General features: G+C 33.9%; 1 protein-coding gene across 5 annotated transcripts; it reads left to right on the forward strand.

Moving 5' to 3' along the window:
* Positions 1–2,326: 2,326 nt before the first annotated feature.
* On the forward strand, positions 2,327–4,903 carry LOC102605908 (probable myosin-binding protein 5). 5 transcript variants are annotated; one of them, XR_366678.2, is made up of 5 exons: positions 2,329–3,223; positions 3,288–4,043; positions 4,120–4,337; positions 4,471–4,537; positions 4,658–4,903. XR_366678.2 is itself a non-coding variant. In XM_006339916.2 (4 exons), the coding sequence occupies exons 1-3, from the start codon at positions 2,620–2,622 to the stop codon at positions 4,314–4,316; spliced, it is 1,557 nt and encodes a 518-aa protein (XP_006339978.1). In that variant the 5' UTR covers positions 2,329–2,619; the 3' UTR covers positions 4,317–4,337; positions 4,471–4,903. The 5 variants fall into 5 exon arrangements, 3 of the variants coding, with proteins under 3 accessions (XP_015169304.1, XP_006339978.1, XP_006339979.1); XR_001474813.1 differs by having other exon boundaries at positions 4,669–4,903; XM_006339916.2 differs by having other exon boundaries at positions 4,471–4,903.
* The last annotated feature ends 11,601 nt before the right edge of the window (positions 4,904–16,504 follow it).

The raw sequence follows: 16,504 nt of genomic DNA on the forward strand, positions 1-16,504 counted from the left end.
CTACTTATTTTAAAAATAAGTTCCAGCACTTCAAAAATTTACTTTTTTTAAGCCAATTCAAACAGGCTCTAAGTGTAAAAATATAAAAATATATTTTATAAACATGATAAATTATAATTAAAAAAAAAAGTAAATACAAACTAATAGAAAAATGGGAGTTGTATGGCCACAGTAGATGAAAAGGTAAATCATTCTTTTATATTCATTTGAATTGATTTTCTCTTTTATTGTTTATGAAATGAATGTCTTTTCTTTTAAGTTTTTCAATACATTTCTATAATAACTGCTTATGTTCTTCATTCTTTATCTATTAGCAAAAAAATAAGAGGTAAATTTATTAACAATTTTTTGATTCTATGTCGTCAACACAACCATGCATATCCATCTACAAAATTAAGTAATTTATATTTTTTTTCTCTATTACTTTCACATTCATTCACAACATTTGATGCACACAATTTCTTACTTTATAAATTGGACATAAAATGTTAGTCCACTACACTTTTGAATTTCATCATCTTATAATTTTAATGTATTTTTTTATTTATCGGTTACTCTTTTTTATTCTGATTGATATATTGCTTTGTTTATTCTTTTTCATTTTTTATGCATATGATGACATACATATTTTTGTATATAAATATATATCTTACTAATAAATATTATTCCTTAGACACATAAATCTTCAAGATAAACATGTTAAAAAGTAAATAGTACTTTATAGAGTAATGAATAAATAATATTGTAGTCAAACCTTTCATCTACTCTTATTGAAATTCTTAAGGACAAACTTACAAAAACAAAAAATTACAACTGATGAAGTACTTTATGGAGTAATATATTATAATAATGTAGCTAAATCTACTTTTATTAAAATATAACTTAATGTGTCTGATAATTTTGAAAACTGTTTTACCTTTTGTGCTTTCAACTTAATTACATTGTAGCAATATATTTGTATAAATTCATATCAAGTATGGCAATTTGCAAAGAATGTAGCATGACTTTTGGGATTACAATTTACAAGAAAGATAAAGAAAATTGTCAAAATTCTTCCTTTGGTTGATAGCACAATTTTTTCTCCAATTGATTTTTGATGCGCACAACTGATATTCTCATTCCCTTTGACACTACATCAGCTTGTTTGGTGATTTTTTTTTGTATTCCTCATCTTTTTGTAATATTTTGATGCAGTGTTGTTACTTCATATGTAATTCTATTTACTTGATATAAGCATGTGTTTATAAGTGGCGGAGCCACCTTACAATGAGGGGGTCATCCGAACCCCCTTCGGCAGAAAATTATATGATTTATACATGGTTAAAATAAATTTTTAGGTATATATAGTAGATGTCGAACCTCCTTCGGCTACTTCGTTTGTCTATTTTTTTAGATTTTGAACCCGCTTACTGAAAATTCTGGCTCCACCACTGATTTATACTATAGTAAAAACATGTTTTTGAAGTTATTATAATTTATGTTGCCTCTCACTATGCATATTCTTTTATCACTATACTCTCATTTTATTTTTGTGCTTGTGAGTTGTGTTATTATTATTTATATTTAAAAAAGTTCATTAATATGGAAATACACGTGTCCAAAAATTAACTATAAAAGTGGGAAGAATTTTAGGCAAAAATTATATTACAATTTTACCCCTATATTATATTTAAATATTATAAATTATTTAATAAATTAAATGTTAAATAGCAAATCATTATATTAGTACATGAATCAACCACCATAAAGTCTCTTGCATATGTATTCTTTGTATTAATTTATGTTAGAGTAAATTTATAAAAAAAAAAATTTGTTCATCTTCCAATCAGGAATATGATTGGTTATGTTTGCCCTTAACAAAAAGAAAAAAAACCATATAAACCTATATTATATTCTTTTTACATATATAAATATCTGTATTAATATGACTCCATTATTGAGAATTTTAGTTGTTTGTTGCTTTTTATTTATAGCCTACCATGTAACATTTTAGTATCCTCATTTGAATATTGTATTTGTACAATAGTTAGTTATTTTTACTTTATGCACTTTTAGTCAATTTTATAATTAAGGATATATTCTTTTTATTAGGAAGATATATGTACTTTCTATTATAAAAATGATGGATCCTTTTAGTAAATACTAATAGATTTGAAGAGAATAAATTTGTCATTTGCCTACAAAATTTACATAAAATATTTTGGAATAAACGTGAAACGCACATTCCCAGAACTAGTATAGATATAGATATGATGATAATGAATTACATAGGGAGAAATAATTTAACCTAAGAGGCATTGGTAATTTTGGAATGAAAGAGGAAGGTGGAATGAAGGGAGGAGAGTTCATTGAGGTAAATGATCAGACAACAAAAAAGAGTGACCATTGACTACATATAGCTCAAAATGAACTACGCCACCCAATATTTTGGAGTAGTAGGCAAACTCTCTTAATTCCTCTATTATCATCAATCAAAGATATAGTGAGGAGAGAGAAAGTGGGAGCTTAGGTCATGATCCTGGTTTCACTTTTCCTACCATGGTCATGATCCTTCATCTTTTTTTTTTGATTAATTAATTTCTTCATCTTTTGTCATACATCAATAAACACAAAGGAATAATGGCTTTCAAGTGTTGTGTTGAACAAAAGATGGGGAAATTTGCATTCTTCTTCATATATGCTCTTCTTGAATGGGTGATGATCCTTTTGCTTTTCATTGAGGGGTTTCTTGCTTTTTTCTCTAATGAATTTGCCAAGTTGTTTGACTTGAAAATCCCTTGCTTGCTTTGCACGAGGATCGATCACATTCTCGTTCATAGGGATGCAAACTTTTATTACAATGACTCTATATGTGAAGTTCACAAGAAGGATATATCTTCCCTTGCTTATTGCCATGTCCACAGGAAGCTCTCTGATATAAAGAACATGTGTGAGGGATGCCTTCTATCATTTGCAACAGAGAAAGATGCTGATTGTGATAGGTACAAGTCACTAGTTGGGATTCTGCACAAAGATATTGATTGCTTTGTGGAGGATGCACTTCACATGAAGAAGGAAGATCATGAGGTTATGCTCCAAACAACAACTTCTTTTGTTAGGTGTTCTTGTTGTGGGGAGCATCTCAAAATAAGATCAAAGTCAACTCCTTCTTCTCAAGCTCCTTGGAGAAATGAGGACTACACACAGCTCAAGTTCATCTTCGTTAATGATTTGGACGATGGAGGTATATATTTTCCCCCATGTTTTACTACTAACTAGTAAGAATAATAATGTCTTCTTTCTTGCAGCAGGTAGAGAGGATAATATTAAAGGTGCTAATTCAGAGGAAATAAATGATGATTCCCTGAAAACTGCAAATTTTACAAGAAATAAGTTCTTTGGTATCCCATTGTCAGATTCATGTCAAGCTAGTCCAAGATGGTCACACAGGCCTAGAAAATTGAGTATGGAATTGATTTCAGAGAGTAATGATGTAGTGAATGAATCAGATAATGACATCCTACATCGGTTGAAGAGGCAAGTCCATTTGGACCACAAGTCTGTCATTGCACTTTACATGGAACTTGATGAGGAAAGAAGTGCGGCTGCTGTTGCAGCAAACAATGCGATGGCCATGATCACTCGGTTGCAAGCAGAGAAGGCTGCTGTCCAAATGGAGGCATTACAGTATCAGAGAATGATGGAAGAGCAGGCAGAATACGATCAAGAGGCTTTGCAAGTGATGAAAGATTTGCTTTTGAAAAGAGAAGAAGACATAAAGGTGATGGAAGTTGTTGTTGAGACATATAGGGAAAGATATGGAGATACGAAGAGAGTAGGAAGTGAGGTGTGTGATGTTGATGAAGAGTGGAATTCTCATTCTTTTTCATCCCTTAGTGAAAGATCAACTTGTGTCAGTCCTGATGAAGGAGATCAACATAGATTAGGCACTTTCGAATATGATTTTGAGCATGAGAGATGTTACCTCATGGGTTTATTGGCCAAGCTTGAAGACAAAATTACAACATCTAAGGATGAAGGATTTTATGAATCTGAAGGAAAAGGTTTGTACGTAATTGAATCTTTTTTTTTTTTGTTTCCTCATGATTTTTGCAGATATTTATAATTTGTTGTTGGTAGGATACTGTGAAAATAAAGTGACTCTTAGAAGAGAAGTTTCAGTAATTAGAGAGAGGTTGAGTGCCATCGAAGCAGAGAGCATGTTTTTAAAACATGCTACTATGACATTACAGAGGGATGATGAAGGAATCAAACTCTTGACAGAGATAGCTCAACATCTACGGATGCTTAGGCAATCGAAGGATGGAAGTGCATGACATCACTTTTCATCAAATATGGTACTAATTTCTTCCTTTCCTTTTATCTATGTTTCAATACAGAGCTAGCTATACATTTTTATTTGCCAATAATAATAATTTAGTGTCTCCATTGTTTATAAGTATTTACTTTGGACATCTACTTGTTTGTTAGGATGTGCTGTTGTTCTCGTAGAAGGAAGTTCCAAGCCTTTGACATATTATGGCCTTGAGGTCTTGTGGTAATATTCTCTTCCATGCTGAAATATACCTGGATTATTATTTCACATTCACATTCACAGTAAAAATTAAATTCTATCAGTAAACAGTGACTTTATTGCCAAGTATGTATGTTGTTTAAGATCTCTTGCAGATGAGAAAGGCAAGGAACCAGGCAACTTTTGGTATAATGGAGCAAGATTTCGCACAATTAACTAAATACTATATAATTGAGTTGGACACAAGGTAAAAGAAGTCAATGTATGTATATATTTAACCATGTGCTCATGGTTACTTAGACCCTCCTCCTAGTTCCCAATTGATGTTCATTTTTGACAAGTTGTTTCATCAATATATATAATGAGAGAATGTACATTAATATTCAGGGGATAACAAACCCCTCTCTCATCGTTCTATTATTTGAAAGTAGCGTGAGCATAAACAAGTGGTAGTGCAGAAGAGGATGCATGTTAGGGTGACCAAAAGTTTCATAAAATCCCTCACCATTTCATTATAATTTGCACCCTAAAATATGCAATTATCAAAAATATTGAATGTGAGCTTACTAGCCATGTGAGAGCAATTGAGAATGGAAGAAATACAGAGGAAAAGGAATTAACTGACTTGCTTTATCAAATGAGAAAGAGCTCCTATTTATACATCCCTTCTGACTAATTAACTAACTTTTAATTAGCATTGTAAATAACTAATGACATATTAACAAACTCAACTAACTACAACTAATTACGCATTACATTCGTTCTAACACTCCCCCTCAAGTTGGATGGTGGAATATGTCCAGCATTCCTAACTTGAACAACATGTCATTGTGTAATTGCTTTCTCAATGACTTGGTGAAAATATCTGCCACTTGCTCTCTGCTTGCTATGTATCCAGTCTTAACTAATCCTTCCTGCATCGATCTCTATATGTTTTGTTTGTTCATGATACATGGGATTTGAAGCAATTTGCATTGCTGCTTTATTATCACAGTGTAACTCCATTGGCAACTCAACTTGAGCTCCAAGTTCTTGCAATAACCCTTGTAGCCACACCAACTCTGCCACAGTTGTTGCCATACTCCTATATTCAGCTTCTACTGAACTCCTTGAGACTATATTATGTTTCTTTGACTTCCAAGAAACCAAAGATTCACCAATCTTAATACCAAAACCTGTTACAGACTTTCTAGACAACACATGATGCCCAATCGGCATCACAATAAGCATTGATCTTTCCTGACTTCTTGTTGCTCATCAATAGTCCTAAGACAGGTTGCCCTTTAATGTACCTTACTATATGTAAGGATGCATCATAGTGAGACTTCTTTGGTGCATGCATGAATTGACTCAAATGCTGCACAACATAAGAAATATCTGGCCTTGTCATGGCTAAGTATAACAGTCTCCCAATTAGCCTCTGATAGACTCTTATATCTTCTAACTCATCATCATTTGTGATGTTAAATTGATTGTCATACTCCAAACTTGTAAGCTTTTGGTTTTGTTCAAGAGGAGTTGTAGTTGCCTTTCCTCCAACTAGCCCACATTCTAATACTAACTCCAAAGCATACCTCTTTTGGTTCATCAAAATCCCACTTTTTGACCTTGCAAATTCAATACCAAGGAAGTACCTTAATTCACCCAAATCCTTCATCTTGAAGTTATGATGTAGGACATCTTTAGCCTCCTATACCAGTGATCAAAAGGCATCCATTTATACAAGTATGATCACAATGTCACCAACAGTGTTTGTTTTAGTAAATAGTGAATAGTCCAGCTTGCTTTGTGTAAACCCTGAGTGGATGAGGGCATTAGTGAGCTTCAAGTTCCATTGTCTGCTAGCTTGTTTCAGGCCATACAAGGATTTGAGCAACCTAAAGACTTTATGCTCCCCCTGGCTGGCAAATCCTGGTGGTAAGGTTATATATACCTGCTCAAATAAATCTCCTTGAAGGAAGGTATTATACACATCCATCTGAAAGATAGGCCAACTAGACTGAGCGTCCAAAGCAATAACAAACCTCACAGACACTATTTTCACCACAGGGGAGAAGGTATCATGATAGTCCAAACCTTCCTACTGAGTGAACCCCTTAGCAACTAGTATGGCCTTATATCTTTCAACACTGCCATCAACTTTGTACTTAACCTTATACACCCCCTTGCAACCGATAAGTAATTTTCCTGGAGGCAAATCAATAACCTGCCAAATGTGATTGTGAGTGAGTGCTTGAATCTCTTGGTCCATAGCCAAAATCCAATTACTATTTTTGGAAGCCTGGTCAAAAGAGGAGGGTTCTGAAATAGAAGAGGAAAATGTGGAAAGATAAGATTTATAAGGTGTGATATTAGAGTAGGACATGGAAGTAGAAATAGGATGAGATGTTTTGGAAGTAGTGACATAGTCAGTATTCCAGATGGGTGGTTTGGTAGATCTAGAAGATTTTGTTTGAGGAGTTGCAGGAAGAGGAGGTGTAAGATGAGGATAGATAGGTGATGGAGAGTTAGGAACTGAGGGTGAAGGAATGGTATGTGAATTGATGGACTGAGGATCAGGTGTCACAAGAGGACGACTGGTTTGGGGGTCTGAAAAGATAGCAGAAAAGATTCATCTGCAGGGTTAGGGAATGCAGATAAAGGGACTAGAAAAATGGGAGTATGAGAAGGAGGTTGAGTATCTAGAAAAGTATGTTTGGGATGTTTAAATGGAAAGATATCCTCCTTAAAGGATACATCCCTATTAACAAAAAAGGAACCTGCGGCAATATTGTAAAGTTTGCAACCTTTTTGTGTATTAGAATAGCTCATAAAAACAGAAGGAATTTCCTTGGGAGAAAATTTGTCAGTGGTGACTGGTTTGGTGGCATAACATAAGCAGCGAAAAACTCGCAAATAGTGTAGTTTGGGCACTTGTTTATGGAAGACCTCGTAAGGAGATTTTCCTGCCAAAATAGATGAGGGAAGTCTATTTATAAGAAAGGTGAGCTTGGAACCTAGTGCCTTTGCCATTTCAAGAAGATGTCTATGTTTTCTTTCCGCAATGCCATTTTGTTGAGGTATGTGGACACAAGTACTCTAGTGAATTATACCAAGAGAAGTAAAAAGAGTGTGACATTGTGAGTTAAAAAGTTCAAGACTATTGTCTGATCTAATAGTTTTAATAGAAGTTGAAAACTGATTTTTGATGAGATTAATAAAAGTTGTGATAAAAGTCACAACTTCATTTTGTATCTCAACAAAAAAATCCGTCATTTTGGAGTAGTCATCAGCAATGGTAAGAAAAAACCTATGACCATTATAAGTGCATTGCTTATAAGGCCCCCAAACATCCATATGCAGAATTTCAAAAGGTGATACAATTTTCTTAGCGCTACAAGGGAAGGGGAATCTAGTTTGTCTTGCAAGAGGACACACAGGACATGAATGAAAAACTTTATTCTGCAACTGAGGCCTTAGTGAGTCTATTTTGTGTAGTACTGCAATAGGAGCATGACCAAGTCTCATATGCAGATGGAAATTTTTTTTGGAGAAGATGGCCAAAAAACAGACTCAATGTTGGATGAGAGTGCAGTGGCAGGTGATGGTAGCTTTGGCTTCTTGGTAGGTGGGAGCATGTAAAGGCCTCCTTCTTCCTTACCAATCCCCCTCACCTTTCCAGTGCAAAGGTCCTAAAAAAGGCAAAAATGAGGATAGAAAGACACACAACAATTGAGTTCTTTAATAAGCTTGGAAATGGACAAAAGATTGTAGGAAAATTGTGGAATATGTAGGCATCTCTGAATGTTACAATGGTCAAATAAGGTTGCAGAACCAATGTGAGTAACTTCTGCAATTTAACTATTTGGGAGATACACATTGCTAGAATTGGAAGGGATAATTGTAGGGTTTAGTAATGTATTCAAACTATGGACCATATTATCAGTTGTACCAGTGTCTACAATCCAAGGAGTTGCATCATTACCTACAGCAAAACAACTAATGGATGTACTGAATGTATAAGGAGGAATAGAAGGGTTACCTACCATGTTAACAACATGATTTTGAGGTGATGACTCCTTGTCAATCATTTTTAGCAGGTGGTTATACTAATCAAGAGTGAATGTTGGCACAGTAGGAAAAGAAGGAGAATCAGGAGCAATGTTTTTAGAGAAATTGACATTGTTGACTTGAGTTCTTCTACTACCCCATAGTTCTGCATTTTGTCATTGCCATAAGCCTGACCTTTGAAGCATCTATCATCCACATTTTTCTTCTTTGTCAACTTGTAATTCTGAGGATATCCAATCAATTTATAGCAATTGGCTTTTGTGTGGTTTCTCAGATGCCAAAGATCACAACATAACCCTGTGTTCTGGTTGAATTTGTTATTGTGTATCGAGGCTAAAACAGTGGAGTCGTTAACATCCAATTTCTACAAAGGTAAGACACAATTTGATATTAAGCTAGACTGAATCTTCTTACTTTCATCCTGCATAATCATACTGTAAGCTTGGTTGAGACTTGGGCTTGGAACTGTCATGAGTATTTGACTTCTCGACTGAGCAAAACTATCGTTCAATCCCATTAAAAACTTCATGAGCTTTTGTCTCTCCATATGTTATGTATATACTCGATACTTATCACATTCACATTCTGGCAGAGGAACTAAAGACACATACTCATCCCATAGATTCCTCAACTTCGAGTAGTATTCAAAAACAGTAAAAGTTCCTTGACATATTGTGCTAATCTCTCGATGAATTTGGTATATCCTAGTGAGGTTTCATTTGTCAAATCTCTCCTGTAAATCCTTCCAAACATTATGTGCATTATACAAAAACATTAAGCCATTTGCTAGTTCCTTCAAGATTGAATTAGTTATCCATGATAGCACAAAAGCATTACACCTATCCCATTCATGTATGAGATCACCTTTATAATGATCTCTACGACATTTTCCATCAATAAACCCAATTTTGTTTTTATCCAACAATGCTACTTACATGGAATTACTCCATCCGGTATAGTTCTCAATATCAGTAAGCTGTTGAGGAATTAAAATGCTACCTGGTGTATCTGATGGATGCAGATACAAAGGATTTATGGGGTGAATATCTGTGAATCTCTCGGTCTGTTCTGGAATTGAGGTAGTCCTCTCCTTATTCGAGGTTTCTGAAAAATTAACTCTAGCTCCCAACTCTGTTCGCCATTATCGGATCGAATCAGTGAATGAATTTATGATTTTCTGGTGAATTTGTGATTTTCCGGTGAGTGAATTATTGTCGGTGACCAACTGATCTTCCAATTCTCGAATTGTGCAGAAGAAAAAACTCTCTAGAACTTCATTGAAACCTATCGCTTTGATACCATATTGAATGTGAGCTTACTAACCATGTGAGAGCAATTAAGAGAATAATTGAGAATGGGAGAAATACAGAGGAAAAGGAATTAACCGACTTGCTTTATCAAATGAGAAAGAGTTCCTATTTATACATCCCTTATGACTAATTAACGAACTTTTAATTAGCATTGTAACTAACTAATGACAGATTAACAAACTCAACTAACTACAACTAATTACGCATTACATTGGTTCTAACAAAAAACAACACAAACTTTTCCATTCTCTCGCCAACTCCAAATTTTGCGTCCACTTTGTTTCAAACAATCATTACTATTTTTTTCTTTACATGATCTATTCAACAACTACTAAAAATATCAATTACTATCTTTTTGTTTTAAATTTAAACCCACTTTTCAAAAAATCAAAGAGTTGTTACTTCACTACTTTATAATTAGAAAAGAACGTTCACACATTCTGTATTTTATCTTCATTTTATTAATTGACCTTGAAGACGCGGTGCCATCTTTTTGAACTGGAGAACGCTGCTCCATTTTTCTAACCTAAATTACAATTCATGGCTCGTGGCGGATCCAGGATTTTAAGATCGTGGCTGCTCACTTTTTTATCGTAAAGTTGGTATACTATAATAAGATAGAAGTGCAAACAAAACAAAACTGAACACAAGAATAAAAAAAAGTTAATAAAAACCCATTAAGAAAAAGTTCAAGTAAGCCGGTTTGGATTGACTTTAAAAAGTAATTTTTAAATCAAAAATGAAAAAGTTTTTTTTGATATATATAGAGAGAGAGAAAGAAGGCCATAAGGCCATTTCATTGGGGGGAAAAAGGGAACACTTCTGGCCAGAAAGGCCTAGAATACAAACTAAAGAAAAAAACACAAAAACCTAAATAGAAAGGCACAACAAAAGGGACCAAGTTAGTTCTACAACAAGAGCGTAGAAGCTTTCTCATTTATCCATCTAGTTGACTTTGTCGTGAAAAATTGATTCCGACGAATAAGAGTCTGACTGTCTTGTCCTCTCTCTCTATGTGCTAAGATCATTTGTAACCCAAACTCTAGAGATCTTACCTATCTCGAAAATGTTGAACTAATTTTGAAGTGGGTGACCTCTACTCCATTCCCATTCCCATTCCCAGTGAATGGTGTAGGCTCTTAGAGAAACTAAAAGCTTCGTCAACTATGGAGCATCTACAGTTGACGATTGAGCTTCCATTTAAGACCAGGTGCATGTTAATAAACTTTCTTAAATCTAATTTCCAATTGGTGAATCCCAAAATATGGATTGATGCCATCATTATCATTTAAATCATTAAAAATTTGCTAATTTTGTATTTTTCCTGATCTTCGAAGCACACATGAAACCACAGAAAGGCTTCTTGAGCTCATTTGTTCATGGTTCTCCGATTATCGCAACTCATCTTCATCATGGATTAAGGTACCACTAAAAACTTGAAATTCATTATAAAGACCTTATTTTCAACGGCCTCCACTTAAATGGAATGAACCCGACTAGGTTAATACCATCATTTAAGTCAGGAATATTGAGATTAAAATGTTTATATGATGAAAACTAACCTCATATTTAAAAATATAAACCTTTGTTAAAGAGAATATGTACTTATACATCATGAGTCCTAGTTTTATATAATTTGTAACACCTCAGAGCTCTCACCAGGTGCATGGTATTATAACCAACCAAAATTATTTAAACATCATAAGGAAGGAAAGTAGTAATTTTGGCTCTCTTTCGAAGGTTCTAGTATTTATAACAAAACAAAGCACCAATGCCTATAGTGATTGCACTACACTACTTGTATGACCTGAATGTCTGATTCTCAAATTTGGAACATTGTGTGTATCCATATTGATGATGGTTTTTCCTTTACTTGGAACTCCTAAAATGTTTTGAATTCAAATGTACCAACAAAATAAAAAACTAGGTTAACAAAAAAAATCAACAAAAGTATTTTCCTCCCTTGAGGAGTGTTGCACTCTTACTAATAATATTTCCTTAAGACTATTATTGGAGTTGACCAACATTGTCACACTCCAAGGGACTTCCCATACACCATTAGGGATGTGTCACACTCAGCTCCAAGGGATTTTCAAGATACCATTAAGGATGTGTACTAAAGCCATATAATTTGTTTCAATAATGACATTTGAGAAATTATTCTCCGAGCAATAGTATAGACATTCTCTAATAGCAACAACCTTTACTATTAAATTAGTAGTATCAACAACTTGCAAGCCCTTAGCAACTATTAGATCTCCATCAGAATTTCTTACCTTAAAAGCAGCTGAACTAGGCCCAGGATTACCTTTTGAGCCCCCATCAGTGTTACACTTCCACCTACCAGTAGGTGGTGGCAACCACTTCACCACCTTGTATTGCAAACTTGATTTGTATCAATCCATTTGAGCTACTATATGGGGCCAAGAGATTGGAACATCATATATAATACTTAAACTTCAATTTAATTAACTTGTGGACAATATTGTTAATATCCCAAATAACCTTATCTACTGAATAAACTACCCCATGCATAACTGAGTTCCTTATCTTCCACAAAAACCATAGAATGATAATAGGAACAACTTGAAAAATTATCTTCTACTTTGAGTTTCCTTGTGCATCCCACCATTTCTTTATAGCTTGTTTCACTTGAATCCAAGGACCAAGTATACCAGCAGCATTTGAATAATAATTTCACACTCTGGTAGTTATCTCACCCTTAAGAAAAAGGTGTTCCATTGTCTCTCTAGAAGATACAGAACAAAAAGAACAAAATTGTGAGACATATGGGTTCCAAGTACCAAAAATGATGCTGCAAGAACCCTATTAGTCCACACTCTCGAACCAAATAAAGATATCTTTAATGGAAGATCTTCTACCCAAATCCTTCTTTTCTTCTCAGGATCTCCTATGCACTCTTTATATAAAAGTTTCCAAAACTTGATTTAATCCACCATGATTTATCACTCGTATTAGAAGATTTTATGCAACATTCTGCCTTAGAAAGATCTAAAAATAGAAAGAACTAAATTGGAAAGAGCAAAATCTGAAATTTTTGCAAGTTATGCATAAGTTATGAGTTTTGGATCAACTTCAAATGACCATAACTTTCAGTAAAAGATGAATTAGGTGGACCATAAGATATCAAATGAAAGGTTTTGGAATCTTCTTTCCAACGCTACTGAGTTTGTTGAAATTCGAGCTCGTATGAGGGATATATGCCCGTTTGAGTTTAGTATGTCCATATAAGAAAAGTTACTCGAAAATATGAGGGGTATTTTGGTCTTTTCCCTTACCCAATTAGATTAATTTGTTTTTAGTAAGGTTTTAGGGGTCTAAACTGATTTGGTTCAGTTTTATAATCCTAATTCACACTTAAGGTTTTAGAAAAGAGTTCAAGAAGAGAAAATAGGAGAAAGGAGGGAAGATTCAAGGCGTTCATAAAAAATTCTTACGGATCGTAGGTTGTTTCGCCAAGGGTTTGATACCTAAGAGGTATGTGAGTTCTCATAGCGTTGGGTTCGTTCATCCAGATGCCAATCATGCTATTTTAATGCAATTTCATTCTCAAAGTTGAAGAATTTGAGTTTTTGATGAGTTTTCTTGAAATTTCATTCATAATCTTGATTGTTGGGATTTTGATGAGTTCTTGAGATAAAAGTTAATGATTTGAGGGTTGTTTTGAGTAGATTATAGTGTACTTATGTTGGGTATTCAAATCTAAGTGATTGGGGAAGAAACTATTCGATTCTAGGCGAGTTAGGGTAAAAAAACAAGAAAGAAATTCGTTGGGATTTTCTAGGCAAAGGCTGGTGCTCCGCCCCACCAACAAGCCAGCAGAGGGTGTCTGTAGGATAGCCCAACCACACCTTTGTTGGTAGAGGGTTGGCGCCCTGCGCCACTCAGTGCGCCAGGGTCGCCTCCCCCACCCGTTCTCTGTCGTTTAGCCTGTCTGAGTTCTTCCAAAGGGTACCTTTACTCCCCTTTGATTCTAACTACTCTAAACTACTTCTAAACATCTAGAAATCATTCATAACATGAATCATAACTTTTAATTCATAATTCAAATTCAAGGTAGATTTCAGAGTCAAGTCTTGAGAATTCTTCAAAACCTTTTAAGAAGTCTTTTTACAATCTTTTAAACTTGTTTTAAGACTTGAACATTTGAGTTTGAGGAAGAGTGGACTTGAGTTAATTTTCTTTAAAATGATATATGGGAACTGATGTGAGGCAAAAATACATAGTTTTAATCATTATTTGCCTCACATTTATTATTTATATTTGTCCTTTTTGAGCATGAAGTTTATGGATTGTACTAAATTGTGTATTTTATTTGTAGGATTGAATTGGTGTTAAGATAAAGAAATTTAGAACTAAAACGAATTAAATATGAAAGGTAGAAGAAGAAAATCAAGCAGAGAGCTTAATAGATTAAATTGAATAAAATAATATATAATATATATATGAAGTGCATTGAAGGAAAAATTTTAATTGGCGTAAAAGTCCTGCCACGTGTCACTAGCGACGGAAGCATCAACGAAAACAATTGAGGCGGCGCACAGTTCACGCACAAATCCAATTCCGTTTGGTTTTGGATTCTTAATTTATTTTGGACTCAATTATTTTATATAGGGTTTTATACATCTATAAATAGTCTATAAGAATAATTATTGGGAGGGGGATAAATGTAGAAATTAACTTTCGATTTAGGGTTTCTTCTTTTCTTTTATTTTATTTTACATCTTTCTTTGAATGATGGGTTGTAATTGTTCTATGTCTATGTGGAGTTAAAATTCTCGTTCTTGGATTATATTTACTTATAATATGATTGTTTAGTGATTTTTATTCGACATGATTTGTTTATCATATTAGTTGTTCTTATATTCTTGTGATTACTATTTTGATGCTTGATCACCATTGAAATAAATATATTGTCCGAATTGAACTCGAGAGAGGAATAAGAGGATAGAACGTGAAATATACGGAGCATGATTTTCTCTTAATAACTAGGGTTAATTTGTATCTAGGATAGGGATATACCTAGAAACCATGCTTGGTCACTATACAGAAAGAAATCGTAATGCTCGATACTTAATCCATCCTATCCCCGCTCAACGATGTAGTTAGGGTGTTATTTATAGTAGGCGATTAGAGATCGAGAGACCATGATCATACATTTAACCTTCTGAATCAATAACTAGATAATCAAATAAGTTGATGAAATTGATGCTAAACATGATTGTTAGTTAAATTATAATCCTAGATTGATTCATTCATTGATTGTGTAAACATCTATCTTTTCTTAGTTATTTGCTTTTTAGTTATTTTAACTTTATTTTTAGTTTATTTAATATATTCATCTTTTGAAATCCTCTCCTTAAATAAATAATTAGAATTAATATAATTTAGTAAGAATAATTAATTGACAAGTACTTTGGGTTCGATAATTCGATTCTTTTAAGAGCCACTATATTACTTGTGCGATCGCGTACACTTGCGTGTGCAATTGGAAGCAACAGGATATAAGTATCCCCAAGAAAAATATTTTTACATTTAAGAAAAGAGGAAACACAGATTTCCAAAAAGAGTTCATGAACAGTTTTGAGTACTATCTCTTTTTAGAGAAACCTTTTGAGTAATAATCTCAAAATTGAGGATGATGAAATGTTTTCTTTAAAACATATGAGCTAAGTTATGTTTTGGGAGTAGTATTGAGCACAAATATGGGGGAGAGTTCTAACAACTCACAACCCCCAAAAACCATGTAGTCAACGTGGGTAGAAAGGGTCATACTTTTTAGATGATTTCTTATTGCCTTTTAGCATAGACTGGTGGATCTACTTGGTTGAGGAGTTCTATACCTCGAAAAGGTATAGGACAGTTCTGGCAGCGTGGACGAGACGTTGTATCATAACATAGCTCATAGTGATGGTTGTCGGTTAGAGAATCTCCCAAACAAAGTTTATTTTGTATTTTTAAATTCACACTGAGTTATATTGTATTTTTCAATACATTAAGTTGTTATCTAATGTTTTAAAAACTTTTCTTTATATCGCAATTGCTTTTATTGAAATGAGTTGAGTGAAGACGAGGTAAGTTGTTTCTTCAGTCCCAATTCAAGCTTCAGTCATGTTTTAGATTTATCCTCGCATGCTCGTACGTTCCATGTATTGACACCATTTGGCTTGCATCTTTCATGATGCAAATACAGGTAACCAGGATCATCAACCAACGCTTCGTTGATCCAGTCGAGTTCCAGAGTTTTTTGGTGAGCCTCATTGCTTCTGGAGAATCCCTTATTTATATTCAGTTATTTTAGCTTTGTTAGGATAATACGGGATCTTGTCCCCACATCCCTCATAGTATTAGAGGCTTTAGGTAGATAGTAGTGCATGAGTCTTTTCATTTTTTAGTTATTTGTGTTGAAACTTGAGTTGCCTCTTTGGCTAGTTGAATATTTTATTTCTAAATTATTCTGAGTATTTCTTTGAGACGTTGAGTAAATTTGTGCTTTTGAGTTCATCTTATTTATGAGTGAGTCTTCCGTTAAGAATTAAGTGTAACACCCAAAAACTAGTAAGTTATTTTAGAGCTTTATGTAAGGGTTATAGAGCTTGACATGGGGGTT

Source organism: Solanum tuberosum, unplaced genomic scaffold (genome assembly GCF_000226075.1).
Source record: "Solanum tuberosum cultivar DM 1-3 516 R44 unplaced genomic scaffold, SolTub_3.0 scf00014, whole genome shotgun sequence".
Taxonomy (NCBI): domain Eukaryota; kingdom Viridiplantae; phylum Streptophyta; class Magnoliopsida; order Solanales; family Solanaceae; genus Solanum; species Solanum tuberosum.

Bases quoted from the DNA above. Each gene is read 5' to 3' on its own strand.
- LOC102605908 (XM_006339916.2), top strand. From the start codon at position 2,620: ATGGCTTTCAAGTGTTGTGTTGAACAAAAGATGGGGAAATTTGCATTC. The intron at 3,224-3,287 runs GTATATATTTTC...TCTTTCTTGCAG, and splicing joins TAATGATTTGGACGATGGAG to CAGGTAGAGAGGATAATATT. The intron at 4,044-4,119 runs GTTTGTACGTAA...TGTTGTTGGTAG, and splicing joins TTATGAATCTGAAGGAAAAG to GATACTGTGAAAATAAAGTG.